The 24,855-nt window shown below is 31.0% G+C and overlaps 1 protein-coding gene across 2 annotated transcripts in view; it reads left to right on the forward strand.

Moving 5' to 3' along the window:
- Positions 1-24,855, forward strand: part of rut (adenylate cyclase rutabaga) — a 439,239-nt gene that overhangs the window by 325,994 nt on the left and 88,390 nt on the right. For both annotated transcript variants that reach the window (XM_075302255.1, XM_075302254.1), the window contains exons 4-5: positions 21,388-21,805; positions 21,923-22,102. In XM_075302255.1, the coding sequence (XP_075158370.1) occupies positions 21,605-21,805; positions 21,923-22,102 (381 nt within the window). In that variant the 5' untranslated portion in view covers positions 21,388-21,604. The remainder of the gene's footprint in view (positions 1-21,387; positions 21,806-21,922; positions 22,103-24,855) is intronic.

The following is a 24,855-nucleotide window of genomic DNA, read 5'->3' on the forward strand; positions in this document are numbered from 1 at the left end:
GGCACCGGAGGTCAAATCTGGGGATCAGTTTATATGGCTATATATAATTATGGACTGATATGAACCAATTCTTGCATGGTTGTTGGATACCATATACTAACATCACGTACCAAATTTCAACCGAATCGGAAGAATTTTGCTTTTCCAAGGGCGCCGGAGGTCAAATCTGGGGATCGGTTTATATGAGGGCTATATATAATTATTGACCGATGTGGACCAATTTTTGCATGGTTGTTAGAGACCATATACCAACACCATGTACCAAATTTCAGCCGGATCGGATGAAATGTGCTTCTCTTAGAGGCTCGGCAAGCCAAATCGGGGGATCGGTTTATATGGGGGCTATATATAATTATGGACCGATGTGGACCAATTTTTGCATTGTTGTTAGAGTCCATATACTAACACCATGTGCCAAATTTCAGCCGGATCGGATTAAATTTGCTTCTCTTAGAGGATTCGCAAGCCAAATTTGGGGTCGTTTATATGGGGGCTATACGTAAAAGTGGACCGGTATGGCCCATTTGCAATACCGTCCTACCCACATCAATAACAACTACTTGTGCCAAGTTTCAAGTCGTTAGCTTGTTTCGATCGGAAGTTAGCATGATTTCAACAGACGGACGGACGGACGGACGGACATGCTCAGATCGACTCAGAATTTCACCACGACCCAGAATATATATACTTTATGGGGTCTTAGAGCAATATTTCGATGTGTTACAAACGGAATGACAAAGTTAATATGCCCCCCATCCTATGGTGGAGGGTATAAAAAGTGTTGTTCCACCAAGACAACGCACCGTGCCACAAGTCATTGAGAACAATGGAAAAAATTCATGAATTGGGCTTCGAATTGCTTCCCCGCCCACCGTATTCTCCAGATCTGGCCCCCAGCGACTTTTTCTTGTTCTCAGACCTCAGGATGCTCCCAGGGAAATAATTTGGCTGCAATGAAGAGGTGATCGCCGAAACTGAGGCCTATTTTGAGGCAAAACCGAAGGAGTACTACCAAAATGGTATCAAAAAATTGGAAGGTCGTTATAATCGTTGTATCGCTCTTGAGGGGAACTATGTAGAATGATAAAAACGAATTTTGACAAAAAAAAATGTGTTTTTCTTTGTTAAACCGGGGACTTATCAGCCAACCTGTTAAGGTAGGTCTTGCATATTGTTCAAATCTCTATTTTTTCGTTTTTGTTGTTACCATTGTTCCTTTACCATCTCTAAGATGTTTACTAGATGTAAATTTCTGTTTTGCATACTTTCTAGGAAACAAAGTTTAAGTTATTATTTTTTTCTGATTTTTTAACGACAACTTTGATTTTCAAACTCAAACTCGTAGAAATTATGCAAAGTTTCTTATAAAAGACGTCTTTAAAATAAAGTATTGAAAACCATCGACTATTTTTGAACGCATTTTTCAGAATTATTAAAGTCAAGCTGACCTTAGTCAAACAAAATTTTCTTTTATGTTAGGATAGCCATTTTTAAGTCGAGTCACTTCACTACAAGGACAAAAGGACTTCGACTTCTGGGAAAGGAAATAATTTTATATGAAAGAAATGCGTCTTCTATGTTAACCGAAATTCGTATTTGTATTTTAAGGACCTCACGACAACATTTGGCTTAATTGCAGTTGCAATACTATCAATAATTTTCTGTTTATCTGAGCAATAAAATTATCCAAAATTATTCTGTATAATATTTAAATACGTCATTGGTAAAATGTGTGCTCATCCTTTTTTAATCGAATTCTAATCAAGTAAGAAAGAACAAAAAATTTTGTTAGTTAATGGTTATACTATTCTCATATTAGTATTGGGTTTAACATTAAAACTGAAAGCTCTTCAACACAAATAAAATCCCATTTCTCTTAATTATAACTACTTTACATACATATGAAAAATATATATTTTCCTTTTTGATGTGAACATCCCTAATGGGAAGAGCTCATTGCCAAAAATCATGTAAGATGATGTTGTTTAAATGTCTTTACACAATGAACTCTGGCGCCAAAAAAAATCGAAAGTCAAATTGTTTAATAGCGATGACATAGTGCCACCCATTGAACCCAACAACAATAAAAAAAACCAACAGAAAGTTTGTCAAGGACGTTATAATCGTTTGGCTGCCAGCTAGTGAGAGCCATGTAATCATCCTTCTTAATACTGATAAAAATCTCAAGTATATTGCTTTCCTTGTCAAAATGCCACTCTTATGCTGACTACATTAAGGGCTATGTAAAATGTTTAAAGAGGCAACAAATTTGTATGTCATTACTTCATTACTGATGTGATGAACTAAATTTCAAAGGTAATACAATATTGGCAAAACAAAATAAAAAATAATTAACTAAGTAGCACAAAAAAGTAAATAAATTAATAAATTCCACGAGAGATCACTTCTCGTGATATTATATTAAAATAGTATTTACAAATGTTTGATAACAATAATAAAGAGTTATTCAGCTCAAGTCTTATAATATTCATTTAGAGATTTTAGAACATACTTTGTAGTAGAAATATAAAAGACATCCCGCTGCATTGAACGATTGTTCGCAGGCCATTGTTCGAAATGGGTTAACGTTAATCCACCACCGATGGAAGTGATATCACCTCTTGATGGGGATGAAATAAGTTTGTCTAGTAACACATCGAAATATTAGGTTAGGTTAGGTTATGTGGCAGCCCGATGTATCAGGCTCACTTAGACTATTCAGACCACAGTGGTGAACTTCTCTCTTATCACTGAGTGCTGCCCGATTCCATGTTAAACTCAATGACAGGGACCTACTTTTTATATCCGAGTCCGAACGGCGTTCCACATTCCAGTGAAACCACTTAGAGAAGCTTTGAAACCCTCAGAAATGTCACCAGCATTACTGAGGTGGGATAATCCACCGCTGAAAAACTTTTTGGTGTTCGGTCGTAGCAGGAATCGAACCCACGACCTTGTGTATGCAAGGCGGGCATGCTAGCCATTGCACCACGGTGGCTGGATCGGGGAGAAACTCTAAGACTACGTAACCATGTCTTATTATCCAATAATCACGCTACAACCTTCAAAAATTCAAAATCTGGAGGTTTAAAATTTTGACAATATATTCTATGGAAATAAAATTTTGACAAAATTTTCTATAGAAATAAACTTTTGACAAAATTTTCTATAGAAATAAAATTTTGACAAAATTTTCTAGAAACATAAAATTTTGCAAAATTTTCTATGGAAATAAAATGTTGACAAAAATTTTTACAGAAATAGAATTTTGACAAAATTTTCTACCGAAATAAAATTTCGCCAAATTTTCTATCGAAATAAAATTTCGACAAAATTTTCTAACGAAATAAAATTTTGGCAAACTTTTCTGTCGAAATAGAATTTTCACGATATTTTCTACAGAAATAGAATTTTGACAAAATCTTCTATAGCAATAAAATTTTGACGTTTTCTGTAGAAATAAAATTTTGACAAAATGTTCTATAGAAAACAAATTTTGACAAAATTGTCCATAGAAATTAAATTTTGCAAAAAAATCTTTAGAAATAAAATTTTTACAAAATTTTCTATAAAAATAAAATTTTGACAACATTTTCTATTGAACTAAAATGTTGACAAAATTTTCTACAAAAATAGAATTTTGACAAAATTTTCTATAGAAATAAAATTTTGACAAAATTTTCTATTGAAATAAAATTTTGACAAAATTTTCTATAGAAAGAAAATGTTGACAGAATTTTCTACAGAAATAGAATTTTGACAAAATTTTCTATATAAATAAAATTTTGACAAAAATTTTCTTTCGAAATAAAATTTCGAAAAAAAATTTCTATCGAAATAAAATTTTGACAAAATTTTCTATCGAAATAGAATTTTCACGAGATTTTCTACATATATAAAATTTTGACAAAATCTTCTATAGCAATAAAATTTTCTGTAGAAATAAAATTTTTACAAAATTTTCTATAGAAAACAAATTTTGACAAAATTTTCTATAGAAATAAAATATAGACAAAATTGTCCATAGAAGTTAAAATTTGGAAAAAAAAAATTATAGAAATAAAATTTTGACAAAATTTTCTATATAAAAAGAAAATTTGCACAAAATTTTTTATAGAAATAAAATTTTGACAAAAATATTTTGACAAATTTTTCTATACATATACAATTTTGACAAAATTTTCTATAGAAACAAAATTTTGAAAAAATTTTCTATAGAAATAAAATGTTGACAAAATTTTCTATAGAAATAAAATGTTGACAAAATTTTCTATAGAAATAAAATGTTGACAAAATTTTCTATAGAAATAAAATTTTGACAAAATATTCTATAGAAACAAAATTTTTAAACATTTTCTATGGTAATTAAATTTTGACAACATTTGCTACAGAAATAGAATTTTGACAAAATTGTCTATAGAAATAAAATTTTCCAAAATTTTCTATAGAAATAAAATTTTGACAAAATTTTCTATACAAATAAAATTTTTAAAAAATTTTCTATAGAAGTAAAATTTTGACGAAATTTTCTATAGAAATGAAATTTTGACAAAATTTTCTATAGAAATAAAATATTGACAAAATTGTGCATAGAAATTAAATTTTGCAAAAAAAAATCTATAGAAATAAAATTTTGATAAAATTTTCTGTAGAAATACAAAAATTTTCTATAGAAAACAAATTTTGACAAAATTTTCTATAGAAATAAAATATTGACAAAATTGTCCATAGAAATAAAATTTTGGAAAAAAATCTATAGAAATAAAATTTTGACAAAATTTTCTATAGAAATAAAATTTTAACAGAATTTTCTATAGAAACAAAATTTTGACAAAATTTTTTATAGAAATAAAATTTTGACATAATTTTCTATAAAAAAAATTATGACAAAATTTTCTATAGAAATAACATTTTGACAAATTTTTCTATAGAAATACAATGTTGACAAAATTTTTTATAGAAACAAAATAAAATGTTGACAAAATTTTCTATAGAAATGAAATGTTTACAAAATTTTCTATAGAAATAAAATTTTGACAAAATTTTCTATAGAAATAAAATTTTGACAAAATTTTCTATAGAAATAAAATGTTGACAAAATTTTCTATAGAGATAAAATGTTGACAAAATTTTCTATTGAAACAAAATTTTGACATTATTTTCTATAGAAACAAAACTTTCACAAAATGGAAATAAACCGCAATTTTTATCCGATTTCCCAGAAATTCAAAATCTGGATGTTTAAAGTCCTTAGTATAGTCCTTAGCAGTATAGCCATATTTTGGTATATGCACCATATAGCCCGATCTCCTGATTTGATTTCTTGAGCTTCTGGACACCGCAATTTTTATCTGATTTGTCTACAATTTTTGTCTGCCGAACAGTTTGTGTATCGGACCATATTTTGGTGTAGCCCCCATATCCACCGTTCTCCCGATGTGACTTCTTTAGCGTTCAGATATCCAAATTTTTATCCGACTTGCCTGCAAGTCAAAATCTAGGATTAGGTCCGTAAATAAGTGTGCAGAACATGGTGTGAATCGGCCCATGCTTTGATTTCTTGGGCTTCTGGACACCACAATATTTTTCCGATTTGCATGAATTTCAAAATATAGGCCGAAGATAAGGCGTATCGATCCACGTTTTGGTATAGCCCCCATTTAGTCCGATCTCTCGATTTGATTTCTTGCAAATGAAGAGATACTTTTGTGCCATAAACAAGTGTGTCGAAGATGGTGTGTATCGGTCTATGGTGTGTATCGGTCTATGTTTTGCTATTGCCCTCATATAGGCTGATCTCCTCATTTGACTTTTTGAGCGTCTAGGCATCCCAGACAGATTTTATCCGAATATTGACAAAATTGTCCATAGAAATTAAATTTTGGAAAAAAATCTATAGAAATAAAATTTTGACAAAATTTTCTATAGAAATAAAATTTTAACAGAATTTTCTATAGAAACAAAATTTTGACAAAATTTTTTATAGAAATAAAATTTTGACATAATTTTCTATAAAAAAAATTATGACAAAATTTTCTATAGAAATAAAATTTTGACAAATTTTTCTATAGAAATACAATGTTGACAAAATTTGTTATAGAAACAAAATAAAATGTTGACAAAATTTTCTATAGAAATGAAATGTTTACAAAATTTTCTATAGAAATAAAATTTTGACAAAATTTTCTATAGAAATAAAATGTTGACAAAATTTTCTATAGAGATAAAATGTTGACAAAATTTTCTATTGAAACAAAATTTTGACATTATTTTCTATAGAAACAAAACTTTCACAAAATGGAAATAAACCGCAATTTTTATCCGATTTCCCAGAAATTCAAAATCTGGATGTTTAAAGTCCTTAGTATAGTCCTTAGCAGTATAGCCATATTTTGGTATATGCACCATATAGCCCGATCTCCTGATTTGATTTCTTGAGCTTCTGGACACCGCAATTTTTATCTGATTTGTCTACAATTTTTGTCTGCCGAACAGTTTGTGTATCGGACCATATTTTGGTGTAGCCCCCATATCCACCGTTCTCCCGATGTGACTTCTTTAGCGTTCAGATATCCAAATTTTTATCCGACTTGCCTGCAAGTCAAAATCTAGGATTAGGTCCGTAAATAAGTGTGCAGAACATGGTGTGAATCGGCCCATGCTTTGATTTCTTGGGCTTCTGGACACCACAATATTTTTCCGATTTGCATGAATTTCAAAATATAGGCCGAAGATAAGGCGTATCGATCCACGTTTTGGTATAGCCCCCATTTAGTCCGATCTCTCGATTTGATTTCTTGCAAATGAAGAGATACTTTTGTGCCATAAACAAGTGTGTCGAAGATGGTGTGTATCGGTCTATGGTGTGTATCGGTCTATGTTTTGCTATTGCCCTCATATAGGCTGATCTCCTCATTTGACTTTTTGAGCGTCTAGGCATCCCAGACAGATTTTATCCGAATATCTGGAATTCAAAATCTAGATGTATTTGTGGCCCGTAATTAGGTGTGACGAATATGATGTGTATCGGTGTATGTTTTGTTGTAGCCCCCACATAGACCGATTTGACTTCTTGAGCATCATGACACCCCATATCCGATTTGGTTGGATTTCAAACTTTTTTTTAGTACCATAAATACGTGTGCCGAATATGGTGTGTATCGGCCCATGTTTTGCTATATATTTTTGTTTGGTAGAGTATCTGTCATCAAATTCCCCTGAAGTTCTATATATATTCAACAAGCTCACTACGACGAAGAATTTTCAAAGGTTTAGATTATATGTGAATGATGATGGTGGCTAGTTAAGATTTGGCCCGGCAGAAATTAAGAACGTATACACTTGTTTTCTTTGTAATCTCCCGTTTACATTTTACTATCTTCATTTTACCCTTGGTTCTACGCACAGCATATCTCTTTTTATTCCCTTTTAATTGTATCTCATAGCCACAATTTGTGCTTAAACATTTCGTAATTGTATTACAAAGAATATTTCTACATGCGGTTGAACCTGTTGTCTTCAGTTTGTGCCACACTACAGATGACAGTTCAACAGCTCTAGTATGCAGTACTTAAGTTATCAAAAGATGCAAAGAAATGAATTACACCGTAAAAATTTTCCATAGAAATAAAATTTTCAAAAAAAATAAAAATTCTATAGACATACAATTTTGAAAAAAAAAAAAAAACAAAAACATTATAGAAATAAAATTTTTACAGAATTTTCTAATGAAATAAAATTTTGACTAAAATTTCTATAGAAATAAAAGTTTCACGAAAATTTCTATAGAAATAAAAGTTTCACAGAATTTTCTTTAGAAATAAAATGTTTACAGAATTTTCTATAGAAATAATATTTTGACATAATTTTATATAGAAACAAGATTTTGATACAATTTTCTATAGAAAAAAAAAATGTTGACAAAATTTTCTATATAAATAAAATTCTGACAAAATTTTCTATACAAATAAAATTTTGACAACAATTTGTATAGAAAGAAATTTTTGACAAAAATTTCTACAGAGAAATAAAATTTTGATAAAATTTTCTATAGAATAAAATTTTGACTATATTGTCCATAGAAATAAAATTTTATATAGAAATACAATTTTGAGAAAATTTTCTATAGACATAAAATGTAACAAAAAGAAATCTATAGAAATACAATTTTGACAAAATCTTCTATAGAAATGAAATTTGGACAAATTTTTCTACGGAAATAAAATGTTGACAAAAATTTCTATAGAAATAAAATTCTGACAAAATTTTCTATAGAAATAAAATTTTGACACAATTTTCTATAGAAATAAATTTTTGACAAAATTTTCTATAGCATTAAATGTTGACAAAATTTTCTATAGAAATAAAATGTTGACAACAATTTGTATAGGAAGAAATGTTTGACAAAAATTTCTACTGAAATAAAATTGTGACAAAATTTTCTATAGAAATGACATTTTGACAAAATTTTCTATAGAAATAAAATATGGACAAATTTTTCTATAGAAATAAAATTGTGACAAAATCTTCTATAGAAATGAAATTTTGACAAAATTTTCTATAGAAATAAAATTTTGACAAAATTTTCTATGGAAATAAAATGTTGACAAAATTTTCTATAGAAATAAAATTTTGACAAAATTTTATATAGAAATAATATTTCGACAAAATTTTCTATAGAAATAAAATTTTGACAAAATTTTCTATAAAAATAACATTTTGACAATATTTTCTATAGAAATAAAATTTTGACAAAATTTTCTATAGAAAAAAAATTTTGACAAGATTTTCTATAAAAATAGAAATTTGACAAAATTGTCTATAGAAATAAAATTTTGACAAAATTTTTTAAAGAAACAAAATTTTACAACAATTTCTACAGAAACACGATTTTGACAAAATTTTCTATAAAAATACAATTTTGACAAAATTTTCCATAGAAATAAAATTATGACAAAGTTTTCTATAGAAATAAAATTTTGACAAAATGTTATATAGAATTAAATTTTTGACAAAATTTTCTACAGAAATAAAATGTTGACAACAATTGGTATAGAAAGAAATTTTTGACAAAAATTTCTACAGAAATAAAATTGTGACAAAATTTTCTATAGAAATAACATTTTGACAAAATTTTCAATAGAAATAAAATTTTAACACAATTTTCTATTGATGCAAACGATGCAAAGAAATGAATTACACCGTAAAAATTTTTCATAGAAATACAATTTTCAAAAAAAAAAAATCTATAGACATAAAATTTTGAAAAAAAAAATATTATATTACAAATAAAATTTTTACAAAAAAATTTAAAAAAAATTTTTGACAAGATTTTCTATAAAAATAGAAATTTGACAAAATTGTCTATAGAAATAAAATTTTGACAAAAATTTCTACAGAAATTAAAATTCTGACAAAATTTTCTATAGAAATAAAATTTTGACAAAAATTTCTATAGAAATAAAAGTTTCACAAAATTTTCTATAAAAATAAAATTTTGACAAAATTTTCTATAGAAGTAAAATTTTGCCAAAATTTTCTATAGAAATTAAATATTGACAAAATTTTCCATAGAAATAAGATTTTGACAAGATTTTCTATAAAAATAGAAATTTGACAAAATTGTCTATAGAAACAAAATTTTGACAAATTTTCTATAGAAATCAAAAGTTGCCAAAATTTTCTATAGAAATAAAATTCTGACAAAATGTTCTATAGAAATAAAATTTTGACAAAGTTTCCTATAGAAACAAAATTTTTACAACAATATTTACAGAAACAAGATTTTGACAAAATTTTCTATAGAAATAAAATTTTGACACAATTTTCTATTGAAATAAAATTTTGACAAAATTTTCTTTCGAAATAAAGTTGTGACAAAATTTTATATAGAAATAAAATGTTGACAAAATATTCTATAGAAATAAAATTTTGACAAAATTTTCTATAGAAATAAAATTTTGACACAATTTGCGGTGGAAATAAAATTTTGACAACAATATTTACAGAAACAAGATTTTTACAAAAATCTTCTATTGAAATCCTCTATAGAAATAAAATTTTGACACAATTTTCGGTGGAAATAAAATTTTTACAAAATTTTCTATAGAAATTAAATGTTGACAAAATTTTCTATAGAAATTAAACGTTGACAAAATTTTCTATAGAAGTAAAATTTTGACAAAATTTTCTATTGAAATTAAATATTGACAAAATTTCCTATAGATATAAAATTTTGACGAAATTTTCTAAAGATATAAAATTTTGACAAAATTTTCTGTAGAAAAAAAGTTTTTTTTATTTTTCATGTTAGCCTGATACCGAAGCAGGCAGTTAACGTCCAAATAATTGTAAAATTTAAAATAAAGTTTTGACAAAATATTCTATAGAAATAAAATTATGACAGACTTGAAATCCTCTAAAAGTGGATATTAAATTCTTTTTTTATAAGGAAATGAAATCAAAAGTTCTAATGGATTTTAGAAGTGTAATGTGGATGAGGTTTTCCTGAACCTTCTTTTTTTAAACAGGTAAAATATAAATATAAAACTTCTTATTGTATTTAATGCAATATCCGTATAAATGCGGAACATAATGCAAATGTCTATATACGTTCATTATTAAATATACGCAATTGATTTAATCACAATATTCATGGACACATTTAAAGATGAATTGATTTTGGTTTCATATTTTTTCTATGTATTCATCTCCATAGGATTATCATTTTAAAGAAAATGATAATCATCATCGTCATCGCATCTCTGTAGAGGAATAACAACATGGCAAGTGCTCTTTTCTCTCTAAAGTGGTGTGGCCTTTGAAGTGCTTAAACTGACTAATGCAAGAAAAAAAGTGTTTTTCTTTTTATATGGAAAATTTTCAAGAATAACACTTACCAACACATACGCATTAGAAAACTACCCTACGTTTACACACACACACATATGTATATACAATATATACCCATTGAATACTGAATTTGAATAAAGCATTTAGACCGCAATGCCCTATTCAAGGGAGTGAATATTTGATATGGTTGCGTTTGTATAAAATTATTTACATATATTATGAGTTTGTACAACTATAGCAATATTTCAATAACATAAAGTCGGGGCACCTGTGAATGTCAGTGGTAAAATGTATAACTTGCTTAATCTCAAAGTTTATATCGCATTAGGTGAGGTTAAGTTGAAGAAATATTTCCATTTTACAAACAAGCCTTCCTATGAAATCCGCTGTCCATTACTGCGCATTCAGAAGTTATCGGATCGATGTAAACTTCAGAGCATTGTTTTTGTAAAAGATATAATGGATTCAAGAATTGACATTCCAAAGTTAATGGCTTTGATGCAATTTTATGTACCTTCTCGGCCGTTTAGATCTTTAACGTTATTTAACACAATTGCAAAATCCACCGATATTACCCAAAATAGACACTTGCTCAAAATTTCTATAACACAATTACTAAATAATGAAAATTTGAATTAATGGAAATTAAATGAACAGCTATTTAGTAATAAGAATATACATTGTATTTATGTAATATAAAGATATCCCAACTCTATCGCATTAATTAATTAAGTAATCTGTGATAGTTATAGCCGGTAAATGAAATAATGGATTAAAGTTGAAAAGGGTATCCGGGTTTCCCATTCCCTTGTACGCTGATATACACTTCTCCTATTCCTATTCTATTCTTCATGTTCTTAACGACTTCACCAATTTGTTTTGAATCACTGTCCCCATATGGGGTGTCTACATTTCGTAAATCCAGGGATGCGACGTAGGTAATGGTTTGACACCTCCCTGTCCTAACAAGACATCTTTCATTCTACTTCATTCGAAATTTCTATTCGACACCAATGCGCCCTATACCAATGCCATTCAGTTCGCGTGACCTCTACGGCAGGGTTGATAAAATTGACACTTTTGTGCTTTTTTTCATACATTTCGACTACCAAAAGCACCGTGGCACGACCACAATTACTCTATACAGAGTTATTCTCCCCTAAATGTGAACGTTTCTCAGCTATCAACTCAACAATAACAATTACAAATAGCGGACATTGAAGAAATAAAATTTTGTAAAAATTTTCAATAGAAATAAAATTTTGTCAAAATTTTCCATGGAAATAAAATTTTGACAACATTGTCTATAGAAAAAAAATTTTGACAAAATTGTCTATAGAAATAAAATTTTGACAAAATTGTCTATAGAAATAAAATTTTGACAAAATTTTCTATAGAAATAAAATTTTGACAAAATTTTCTATCGAAATAAAATTTTGTCAAAATCTATGGAAATAAAATTTTGAGAAAATTGACTATAGAAATAAAATTTTGACAAAATTGTCTCCAGAAATACAATTTTGTCAAAATTTTCTATAGAAAAAAAATTTTGACAACGTTTTTTTTTTTCAGAAATAAAATTTTGACAAAATTCCTTATAGAAATAAAATTTTGACAAAATTTTCTATAGAAAAACAAGTATATATGGCCGTAAGTTCGGCCAGGCCGAATCTTATGTAGCCTCCACTATGGATTGCATAGAAACTTCTACTGAAGACTGCCATCCACAGTCGAATTACTTGGGTTGCAGTAACACTTGCCAATGCCAAGGTATCTTAAAAATTCCTATCACCGTCTTCTAAATTGTAATTTAGTCCATACGTGGTTTATATTAAACTAAAAAAACCGATTAAATATGTATATAATTCAGTTTGACAACATTTTATATAGAAATAAAAAAAATTCTATAGAAATAAAATTTTGACAACATTTTCTATAGAAATAAATTTTGACAAAATTTTCTAGAGAAATAAAATGTTGACAACATTTTCTATAGAAATGAATTTTGACAAAATACTCTATAGAAATAAAATGTTGACAAAATTTTCTATAGAAATAAAATTTTGAGAAAATTTTCTATACAAATAGAATTTTGGAAAAAATTTCTATACAAATAAAATTTTGACAACATTTTCTATAGAAATAAATTTTGAAAATTTTTTCTATAGAAATAAAATTTTGACAAAATTTTCTATAGAAATAAATTTTGACAAAATTTTCTATAGAAATAAAATTTTGACAAAATTTTCTTTAGAAATAAAATTTTGACAAAATTTTCTATAGAAATAAAATGTTCACAAAATTTTCTATAGAAATAAATTTTGACACATTTTTCTAAAGAAATTTTGAGAAAATTTTCTATACAAATAGAATTTTGAAAAAAATTTCTATACAAATAAAATTTTGACAAAATTTTCTATACAACTAAATTTTGAAAAAGTTTTCTGTATGAATAAAATCGTGAGAACATTTTCTATAGAAATAAAATCGTTACAAAATTTTCTATAAAAATAAAATTTTGACAAAATTTTCGATAGAAATAAAATTTTGACAAAAATTCTATAGATATAAAATTTTGGTAGATTATTTTTGCCTCGAGTGGCAACCATGATTATGAACCGATGTGGACCAATTTTTGTGTGATTGCGGATCGGCTATATATAACTTTAGCCCGATATGGACCAATTTTGGCGTGGTTGTTAGCGGCCATATACTAGCGCAATGCACCAAATTTCAACCGAATCGAATGAATTTTGCTCCTCCAAGAGGTTCCGGAGGTCAAATTTGGGGATCGGTTTATATGGGGCTATATATAATTATCGACCAATCTTTGCATGGTTATTAGAGACCATATACATACACCACGTACCAAATTTTAAACGGATCAGATAAATGTTGCTCCTCCAAGGGCCTCCAGAGGTCAAATCTGGGGATCGGTTTATATGGGGGCTATATTTAATTATGGACCCATTTGGTCAATATAAACTTGACGTATTTCTTTCAATTTTGCATTTAAAAAACCTGAACACCCCTCGTTTTGAAGGTGTGTGTGTGTAGAATGTTGCTCCTATTTTGATTTTGGAATTCACTCTTCAGTTTTTAAAATGCCGTCCAAGCAAGAAGAGCAGCGTATCAAAATTTTGCTCGCGTATCGCGAAAATCCGAGCTACTCGCACGCAAAGCTGGCAAAATCGCTAAAAGTTGCCAAATCAACCGTTACAAATGTAATTAAAGTGTTTGGGGAACGTTTGTCGACAGCCAGGAAGTCTGGATCGGGGGGAAATCGAAAACCGGAAGCCGCTGAGACGACAAAGAGAATTGCCGGTAGTTTCAAGCGAAACCCTAACCTCTCTCTCCGAGATGCCGCAAATAAGCTGGGTGTATCGTCTACAACCGTGCATCGAGCCAAAAAACGAGTCGGACTATCGACTTACAAGAAGGTAGTGACTCCAAATCGCGATGATAAACAAAATACGACGGCCAAAGCGCGATCCCGGAGGCTGTACACGACGATGCTGACGAAGTTTGACTGCGTGGTAATGGACGACAGGAGTTTTATACGGCAAAAGAAAGGGGAAAGGTAGCAGATATTTTCAAGCACATAAAACTGTCAAAGTTCGCAAAGAAATATCTGGTTTGGCAAGCCATCTGTACCTGTGGCTTGAAAAGCAGCATTTTCATAGCTTCCGGGACTGTCAACCAAGAAATTTACGTGAAAGAGTGTTTGAATAAACGTCTGCTGCCTTTCCTGAAGAAACACGGTTGTTCCGTACTGTTTTGGCCGGATTTGGCATCTTGCCATTACGGTAAAAAGGCCATGGAGTGGTACGCCGCCAACAACGTGCAGGTGGTTCCCAAGGTCAAGAACCCTCCCAACACGCCAGAACTCCGCCCAATTGAGAAATACTGGGCTATTGTCAAGCGGAACCTAAAGAAGACCAAAAAAACTGCTAAGGACGAGCAGCAGTTCAAGGCAAACTGGCTTTCTGCGGCGAAGAAGGTGGACAAGGTGGCTGTACAAAATCTGATGGCAGGTGTCAAACGTGAGGCCCTGCCATTCGGATTTGGAAAAGCGAAAGCCTAACTGAATATTTTTCCTGAATTTTATACTAATTGAACTTGAAAAAGAAATTTAATTTGATTTTTTAAATAAACGATTTCACCGATTTACACGCGTTTTCCCATGACCAAATTTTGACCGTATCACCCTTTATACTAACACCACCTACCAAGTTTCAAACGGATCGGATGAATTTTCCTCCACTAAGAACATCCGGAGGTCAAATCTGGGGATCGGTTTATATGGGGGCTATATATAATTATGAACCGATATGGACCAATTTTTGCAAGGTTGTTAAGGACCACATTCTATCACCACGTACCAAGTTTCAACCAGATCGGGTGAAATTTGCTTCTCTAGGAGGCTCCGCAAGGCAAATCTGGGGGTCGGTTTATATGGGGTCTATACGTAAAAGTGGGGACTATACGTAAAAAAATGCAAATGGACCATCCATTTGCAATACCATCTGACTTACATCAATAACAACTACTTATGCCAAGTTTCAAGTCGATAGCTTGTTTCGTTCGGAAGTTAGCGTTATTTCAACAGACGGACGGACGGACATGCTTAGATCGACTCAGAATTTCACCACGACCCAGAATATTTATACTTTACGGGGTCTTAGAGCAATATTTCGATGTGTTACAAACGGAATGACAAAGTTAATATACCCCCCGTCCAATGGTAGAGGGTATAATAATTTTGCAAAATAAAACAAGTAAGGAAAGTCTAAAGTCGGGCGGGGCCGACTATATTATACCCTGCACCATTTTGTAGATCTAAATTTTTTAAATATCACTCGATCTGGACAGAATTTGATAGATTTCTACAAAATCTATAGACTCAAAATTTAAGTCGGCTAATGCACTAAGGTGGAACACAATGTTAGTAAAAAAATATGGGAAACATTTAAATCTGAAGCAATTTTAAGTTTTTTTTTATGATTTGTCGCTCGATATATATGTATTAGATGTTTAGGAAAATTAGAGTAATTTTTACAACTTTTCGACTAAGCAGTGGCGATTTTACCAGAAAAATTTTGGTATTTTGACCACTTTTGTCGAAATCAGAAAAACATATATATGGGAGCTATATCTAAATCTGAACCGATTTCAACCAAATTGGGCACGTATAGCTACAATGCTAATTCTACACCCTGTGCAAAATTTCAACTAAATCGGAGTAAAAAATTGGCCTCTATGGTCATATGAGTGTAAATCGGGCGAAAGCTACATATGGGAGCTATATATAAATCTGAACCGATTTCATTCAAATTTGGCACGCATAGCTACAATGCTAAATCTACTCCCTGTGCAAAATTTCAACCAAATTGGGCCAAAACTCTGGCTATTAGAACCATATTAGTCCATATCGGGCGAAAGATATATATGGGAGCTATATCTAAATCTGACCCGATTTCAATCAAATTTTGCACACTTAACTGCACTACTAATTGTACTCCTAGTGCAAGATTTCAAACAAATTGGGCCAAAACTCTGACTTCTAGGACCATATTAGTCCATATCGGGCGAAAGGTATATATGGGAGCTATATCTAAATCTGAACCGATTTCAATCAAATTTTGCACACTTGACTATATTACTAATTGTACTCCTAGTGCAAAATTTCAACCAATTTTCAAAAAATCTGGCTTCTGGGGCCATTTAAGTCCATATCGGGCGAAAGATATATATGGGAGCTATATCTAAATCCGAACCGATTTCAATCAAATTTTGCACACTTGACTATACGACTAAGTGTTATGTTTGTACAAAATTTCAAGCAAAGCGGTATAAAACTCTGGCTGCTGGGTCCATATTAGTGTATATCGGGCGAAAGATATATATGGGAGCTATACCTAAATCTGAACCGATTTCTTCCAAAATCAATAGGGTTCTATTCTGACCCAAATTAGACTTTGATCACAAAAATGTGTTCACAGACAGACGGACGGACGGACGGACGGACAGACGGACATGGTTATATCGACTCAGGGACCCACCCTGAGCATTATTGCCAAAGACACCATGTGTCTATCTCGTCTCCTTCTGGGTGTTACAAACATATGCACTAACTTATAATACCCTGTTCCACAGTGTGGCGCAGGGTATAATTACTTTAGAAAATCGAAAGAAAAAAATCCAAATCGGTCTAGATTTAAATATAAGTGTACTTTTACAATAGCGTTTAAATTGTATATTATGTTTAGCACCTTTTGGCTTCGTCAACAACATTTATCATCCCTGCTCTATGGTAATTGATTCATAGCTTTGTGTTAGTGCTGATCCAGCCCTTCGGCTTGCATGATTGTGGCCCGGAAAGAACTTGGTCCATCATTTATGCGTCCAGTCTCATCATATCATCCATCATCGATTTGTTTTCCAGAGTCTGTCTTTCTGACGCCACTTAGCGTTCAGTCACCTCGGTTGTACGATCATAGGTTCATTTCTAAGACTACAAAAGTCAAAGATGCGCTGCACCGTCTTCGCATTATTTCTCCAGTTATGATCTTCTGATCTGAAATCTTCTTTCCTTGTAGTCCTTTAATATTTTCTGAATGACCTTTTTACGAATCCCGGTACACTTAATTTCTTTACGGCGTTGTAAAGGCTTCGGACCTAGTTTCCTATGTTGCATCAATAATGTCCCTGTTTATCGAAGTTTGTTAATGGACTGATTTCCTCTCTCGAAATGGATTATTTCAATTTAAGTGGATGACTTCAATTACAATTTCCGCTGTTATCGCAACGAAATTGTTCTTCATTTTATTCACAGCAACCACTTAATATTTAAAAAATTGTTCCTATAAAATGTTCCAGTCTCCTAAAATGGTCATATTGGTATTCACCAATAAAGCCTTTAAAATCGGTAGTGGAATGATACCCACAAAATTAATATGAAATGAAGGAAAAACTAAAAATAATTTTTCAAATTTTCACAGTTGACGAAGCGCATGATAATCAAAACCCAAAGGACAAAATAATGAACAAACAACGATGTCAACATATTTTCATCCATAGCGATTCATATTTTAGTTTTTAGGCTGTCATGTATACACAACAACAGCAGTAGAAACAACAAATACACAAACATAGGCAACCACTCTCATCCATATATATATAACACCCATAATAAATGAGTATCGTGACAGTGTTTGTTACAGGATATTAGAAATATGACATACGTATTAGTAGTAAAACATTAACACCTACACGTATAGCGTATACCATTTTGGATGGCTGTAAAATATATCGTGACACCAATTTAGCCATGTGAAAATGAAGAATTGTTGCATACAAACACATACATTAGGTTGGGTCCATTTATACTTTATAGCTTGTGGAAGGGTTGAAGAGAGTGTTGAGAACGTACAAACCACGAGATAGAAGTACCACGGTACAATTTCATTCTAAAAGTACCGAAAAAGTTCAAAAGTATCATCTTTATTAATTAATTTGACTCTATTACGTCCGTCTGTAGTTTCTCGATACTCTTAGTTTTGCTCTTTCCCATTTTAAACATCCAAGCAAAACAAATGGAAGTTGTACCACAAACATTTCTTTTAAAGCGTATCCCCCCATTAATTTTTTTCCACCTCCTATGCAGTCCTTTTGGACAAGTCTTATAAAGAACAGAATAGACCGTTTGTAGTGAAAATTTAAGATTTGGATAATTAAATTTTGCAAAACAAAAAAAAAAAAAAAAAAAAAAACTAGAAAATCAAAAAAAAAAAAACAAAAAAATCATCCTCGATGGAATTTGAACCTGTGCCGTTTGACTTTATCACTTCCAAGGAAGTTCTTTTGAGAAGATTTTGCAAACTACGATAATTTTTAATTTTTTGCTCATTTTTAATAAACACAAAAAATAAGTTTATACCAAAATATATGCAAAAAACAAAATAAAGACGATGTATAATATAAAACAAATATTTTTTAAGAAAAATATTTAATAAAAAATTACCGCTGGTTAGATTTGAACCAGGGTTCTTTATTTTTTCCATTCACAATAATAAAGAACATCTCAGGAAGTAGTTAGAATGTATTGTCGCGGTGTCAACCCCATGTAAAATTCATTGGATATGATCCAAGTTTGCACTATTTCCGGATCACAAATTGGGGATCCAAACTACTTTTTTGGAAGCTCTTTTTTATACCCTCCACCATAGGATGGTGGAGGGGGGTGGGGTATATTAACTTTTCATTCCGTTTGTAACACTTCGAAATATTGCTCTAAGACCCCATAAAGTATATATATTCTGGGTCGTGGTGAAATTCTGAGTCGATCTAAGCATGTCCGTCCGTCCGTCTGTTGAAATCACGCTAACTTCCGAACGAAACTAGCTATCGACTTGAATTATTGATGTTATTGATGTAGGTCGGATGGTATTGCAAATGGGCCATATCGGTCCACTTTTACGTATAGCCCCCATATAAACAAACCGACGCTCAGATTTGGCTTGCGTAGCCTCTTGGAGGAGCAAATTCATCCGATGCGGTTGAAATTTGGTGTTAGTATACGGTCTTTAACAACCACGCAAAAATTGGCCCAAATCGGTTCAAAATTATATATAGCCCCCATATAAACCGATCCCCAGATTTGGCTTGCGGAGCCTCTAAGGGAAAAATTTCATCCGATCCGGCTGAAATTTAGTACATAATGTTAGCATATGATCTCTAACAATCATGCAAAAATTGGTCCACGTCGACCCATAATTATATATAGCCTCTATATAAACCGATCCCCAGATTTGGCTTGCGGAGCCTCTAAGAGAAGCAAATTTCATACGATCCGGCTGAAATTTGGTACAAGTTGTAAGTATACGGTCTCTAACAAGTATGCAAAAATTGGTCTACATTGGTCCATAATTATATATAGCCCCCATATAAACTGATCCCCAGATTGGCCCTCCGGAGCCTCATGGAGAAGCAAAATTCATCCGATCCGGTTGAAATTTGGAACGTGGTGTTAGTAAATGGCCGCTAATAATCATGCCACAATTGCTCCATATCGGTCTATAGTTATATATAGCCAATCACACAAAAATTGGTCCATATCGGTTCATAATCATGGTTGCCACTGGAGCCAAAAATAATCTACCAAAATTTTATTTCTATAGAAAATTTTGTCAAAATTTTATTTCTATAGAAAATTTTGTCAAAATTTTATTTGCATAGAAAATTTTGTCAAAATTTTATTTCTATAAAAAATTTGTCAAAATTTTATTTCTATAGAAAATTTTGTCAAAATTTTATTTCTATTGAAAATTTTGTCAAAATTTTAGTTCCATAGAAAATTTTGTCCAAATTTTATTTCTATAGAAAATTTTGTCAAAATTTTATTTCTATTGAAAATTTTGTCAAAATTTTAGTTCTATAGAAAATTTTGTCCAAATTTTACTTCTATAGAAAATATTGTCAAAATTTTACTTTGTCAAAATTTTATTTCTATAAAAGCTTTTGTCAAAGTTTTATTTCTAAAGAAAATTTTGTCAAAATTTTATTTGTATAGAAAATTTTGTAAAAATTTTATTTCTACAAAAAAAATTGTCAAAATTTTATTTCTATAGAAAATTTTGTCAAAATTTTATTTCTATTGAAAATTTTGTCAAAATTTTACTTCTATAGAAAATATTGTCCAAATTTTACTTCTATAGAAAATATTGTCCAAATTTTACTTCTATAGAAAATATTGTCAAAATTTTATTTCTATAAAAGCTTTTGTCATCATTTTATTTATATAAAAAATGTTGTGAAGCTTAATTATATACGTATTTTATCGGCCTTGTTTAGTTTAATATATACCACGTATGGACTACCTTGCAATTTAGAAGACGGTGTTAGGAAGTTTTAATATACCTTGCCATCGGCAAGTGTTACCGCAACCCAAGTTATTCGATTGCGGATGACAATCTTCAGTAGAAGTTTCTACGCAATCCATGGTGGATGGTATATAAGCTTCGGCCTGGCCGAACTTACGGCAGTATATACTTATTTGCATTCATAATAATAAAGAACATCTCAGGAAGTAGTTAGAATGTCATGCCGTGGTGTCAAGCCCATGTAAAATTCATTGGAGATGATCCAAGTTTGCACTACTTTCGGATCACAAAGTGGGGACCCAAACTACTTTTTTGGAAGCTCTTTGTATACTTTCCACCCCAGATTCAATATTTATTATTTTTCTAGGGAAAAATCTCTCTCGTCTCTAGTAGAAGTTTCTACGCAATCCATGGTGGAGGGTACATAAGATTCGGCCTGGCCGAACTTACGGTCGTATATATTTTTTTTTATTTTTTCAATCCTAACCTTGTGGTGTCGAGCATTATGAATATCACTTCATTTATTTTATTTAATTTTATTTTATTTTATTTAATTTTATTTTATTTTATTTTATTTTATTTTATTTATTTTATTTTATTTATTAAAGTAATGAACAAACATTAACATTCTTATTTTTATTCTCTTTACTTACAGATTTAATGGTGTCTTTTTCACGAAAATTTCCCAAAAACTTTAAGGCTTTGGCTGCGACCATTTAAATAACCGCCCTTTAAAGGCGGTAGTGGTGGTTGGTTGGGCTCTATTTCAAATCTTCATCCTCATTTTATTTCCTACCATTCGTTTTGGGTTTGTGGTTACAGTTTTTGGTCTTAGTTTAACAACAAAACAGCCCTAAAAAATCCTATCCACCATGGATCATGCAGTGAAAGCCACACGTGGTCGTCCCTGGAATACCCTACGTTTTGAAAATGATGAATTGGAATGTCTGTATCAACGTTATACGCTCAAATTGCAACGCTTTTCGGTGCTGGGTGTGGTGGCCTTAGTTGTGGTGCTATGCGGTGTAATGGCTGCTTTATCCTTTACCTATAATTACGCTGCAACATTTCATGTAAGTTCAAACACACCTATTTGGAATGCACTTCGGTGATGGCATTTTCATTGATTTAAAATTGTCCTTTTTTATTGTGATTTGGTGTTTGATTCTATGGTCTTTCGATTTTTTCAGAATGTCTTCAATTCATTTGTGTGCCTGTTATTTGCCATAATTTTAGTCCTGTTGCAATGTCGCGTGATCAAGGATCATCATTTGCCTTGTCTATGCTATGGCATACTTTTATTTACTGCTGCAATTTGTTTTGTTTCGATGCCGACATTGGGTTCCATATTTCCGGTTGACACCAAGGAGGTAAGTTCCGTTGCTGTTACATTTCTGTCATCCATCAATCACTTGGTGGTATCACATGGTCGTTTTTTTCGGCACTAAGTACTGCAGTTTTAAATGTCATAGAATATTTGTGGGTGCTATAAATGTTTGGACGTCAAAGAAAATCGATAAATTGTTTTTTGCTGGATAGTTTTTTTTTATATTTCAAATTGTTTAATAGGTTAAAATATATATGCATTATATATTAAATATTATATATGTAACGGTTTGGCTTTAACTGTCACTTAACAACAAGTAAATTGAAGATATTTTGTTGATTTTTAGATGTTAAGTTCCTAATTGACGTGCGAATAAATAGCCAGGATTACATTTTAAGAGTTGTTTAGCAAACTTTACTCTTACGGTGCTTCATGAAACCGGGGATAAATATTATATATGAACCAGTATTTACGAGGTTTGCCTTTTATATTTTGGTATGAGTCTTTCTTCTGATATATTATTCATAGTTTTATTATTTTTCGAACTATTCCCCATTAAGATCTTTACACTTATGCATGCGTTTGAACCATTTGTCGAAGCACTTTTGTCAGTTTGTCGAAGTATCTCCAAAACATGCAGTCTGAACGCATACATCGCTTCTCCAAGTATCGAAAAACATTGATGTATCGTTTTATTTTTTACGTACGGGAATTAAAAAAAAAATCATTCGGCGTTAAGTTAGAACTAGCCATGTTTTGAGTGCAGTTGTTTGAGCCGATGTGTGAGAGCTCGCATTGATATGGTGAAGAGTGATCCGTCTTCGTCGGTTGGTTTTCCTGATTTCTTGAAAGACTTCTGGCAAACAAATGGGTATGTCCAGTTTTTTTTTCGAAAAAACAACGAGATCATTTGCTTGGAAGTGCTTCGTGCGCGAAAAACTTTTGTTGGATTTGGCTCATCTCGTACAGTCGACTGCTATTTACTTTCGGGCTCATACGCGTATATCCACGATTCATCCCCTGCCACGATGTCATAGACGTTTTTGGAAAGAAAGCGATCGTATTTTTGGAGTATTTCTTTCGATCAATCGACACGAAACTTTTTTGAGCAATTGACAAATTTTATGGGATCAAACCACGGTTGCCACAGTTGGTAGAATTCTACCAAAAATGGTAGATTTTTTACTGTTTGGTAGATTGGTAGAATTCCTGATGATTGCTAGATTTTGCAAAATATCCCGCTCCAACTAAAAGGAACTTCACAATTATTTTTTTAATATCTTTATTTTCCTATAGAAATGAAATTTTGACAACACTTTCTGTAGAAATAAAATTTTGACAAAATTTTCTATAGAAATAAAATTTTGACAAATTTTTTATAGAAATAAAATTTTAACAAAATTTTCTATAGAAATAAATTTTTTAAAAAATTTTCGATATAATTTTCTATTAATAAAATTTTGATAAAATTACATCCGTTACAAGATTTTTCTTAAGGTATATTTCGATCTTTCGTTTACGATATTAAAGAGTTCTTTAAAAAAAATTGAAATAAACAAATTAATTTAAAATTTAAACAAGTATATACGGCCGTAAGTTCGGCCAGGCCGAATCTTATGTACCGTCCACCATGGATTGCATAGAAACTTGTACTAAAGACTGTCATCTACAATCGAATTTGATAAAGACCATTTACTAGCACCATGTACCAAATTTCAGCTGGATCGGATGAAATTTGCTTCTCTTAGAGGCTCCGCAAGCCAAAACTGGGGATCGGTTTATATGGGGGCTATATATAATTGTGGACCGATTTGGACCTATTTTTGCATGGTTGTGAGAGACTATATACCAACACCACGTACCAAATTTCAACCGGATCAGATAAATTTTGCTCCTGCAAGAGGCTCGGGAGGTCAAATCTGGGGATCGGTTTATATGGGGGCTATATATAATTATGGAGTGATATGTACCAATTTTTGCATGGTTGTTCGAGACCATATACTTACACCATGTACCAAATTTCAGCCAGATCGGATGAATTATGCTACTCTTATAGGCTCCGCAAGCCAAATCTGGGGGTCCGTTTATGGGGGGCTATACGTAAATGTGAACCGATATGACCCATTTGCAATACCAATACCGACCTGCATCAATAACAACTACTTGTGCCAAGTTTGAAGTCGATAGCTTGTTTCGTTCGGAAGTTAGCGTGATTTCAACAGGCGGACGGCCGGACATGCCTAGATCGACTCAGAATTTCACCACGACCCAGAATATATATACTTTATGGGGTCTTAGAGCAATATTTCGATGTGTTACAAACGGAATGACAATGTTATTCCGTTTGTAACACATACCCCTCAAAGGATGGGGGTTATAAAAAGTTAAAATCAAACTGGGTTTGTCCCTTTGAACCAATTTTGTGCAGCATTCCATTCAAGGTTGCCACTCGAGCCAAAAATAATCTTACCAAACAAACTACCAACCAAAAAATATTATTTTATAAAATTTTTATTTCTATAGAAAATTTTGTCAAAATTTTATTGCTGTAGATATTTTTAAAACTTTATTTATTTTTCAAAATTTTATTTCTATAGAAACTTTTGTTTAAATTTTATTTCTATAGAAACTTTTGTCAAAATTTTATTTCTATGGAAAATTTTGACAAAATTTTATTTCTATAGAAAATTTTGTCGAAATTTTATTTCTATAGAAAATTGTGTCAAAATTTTATTTCCATAGAAAATTTTGTCAAAATTTTATTTCTGTAGAAAATTTTGTCAAAATTTTATTTCT

This window comes from Haematobia irritans, chromosome 3 (genome assembly GCF_050003625.1).
Source record: "Haematobia irritans isolate KBUSLIRL chromosome 3, ASM5000362v1, whole genome shotgun sequence".
Taxonomy (NCBI): domain Eukaryota; kingdom Metazoa; phylum Arthropoda; class Insecta; order Diptera; family Muscidae; genus Haematobia; species Haematobia irritans.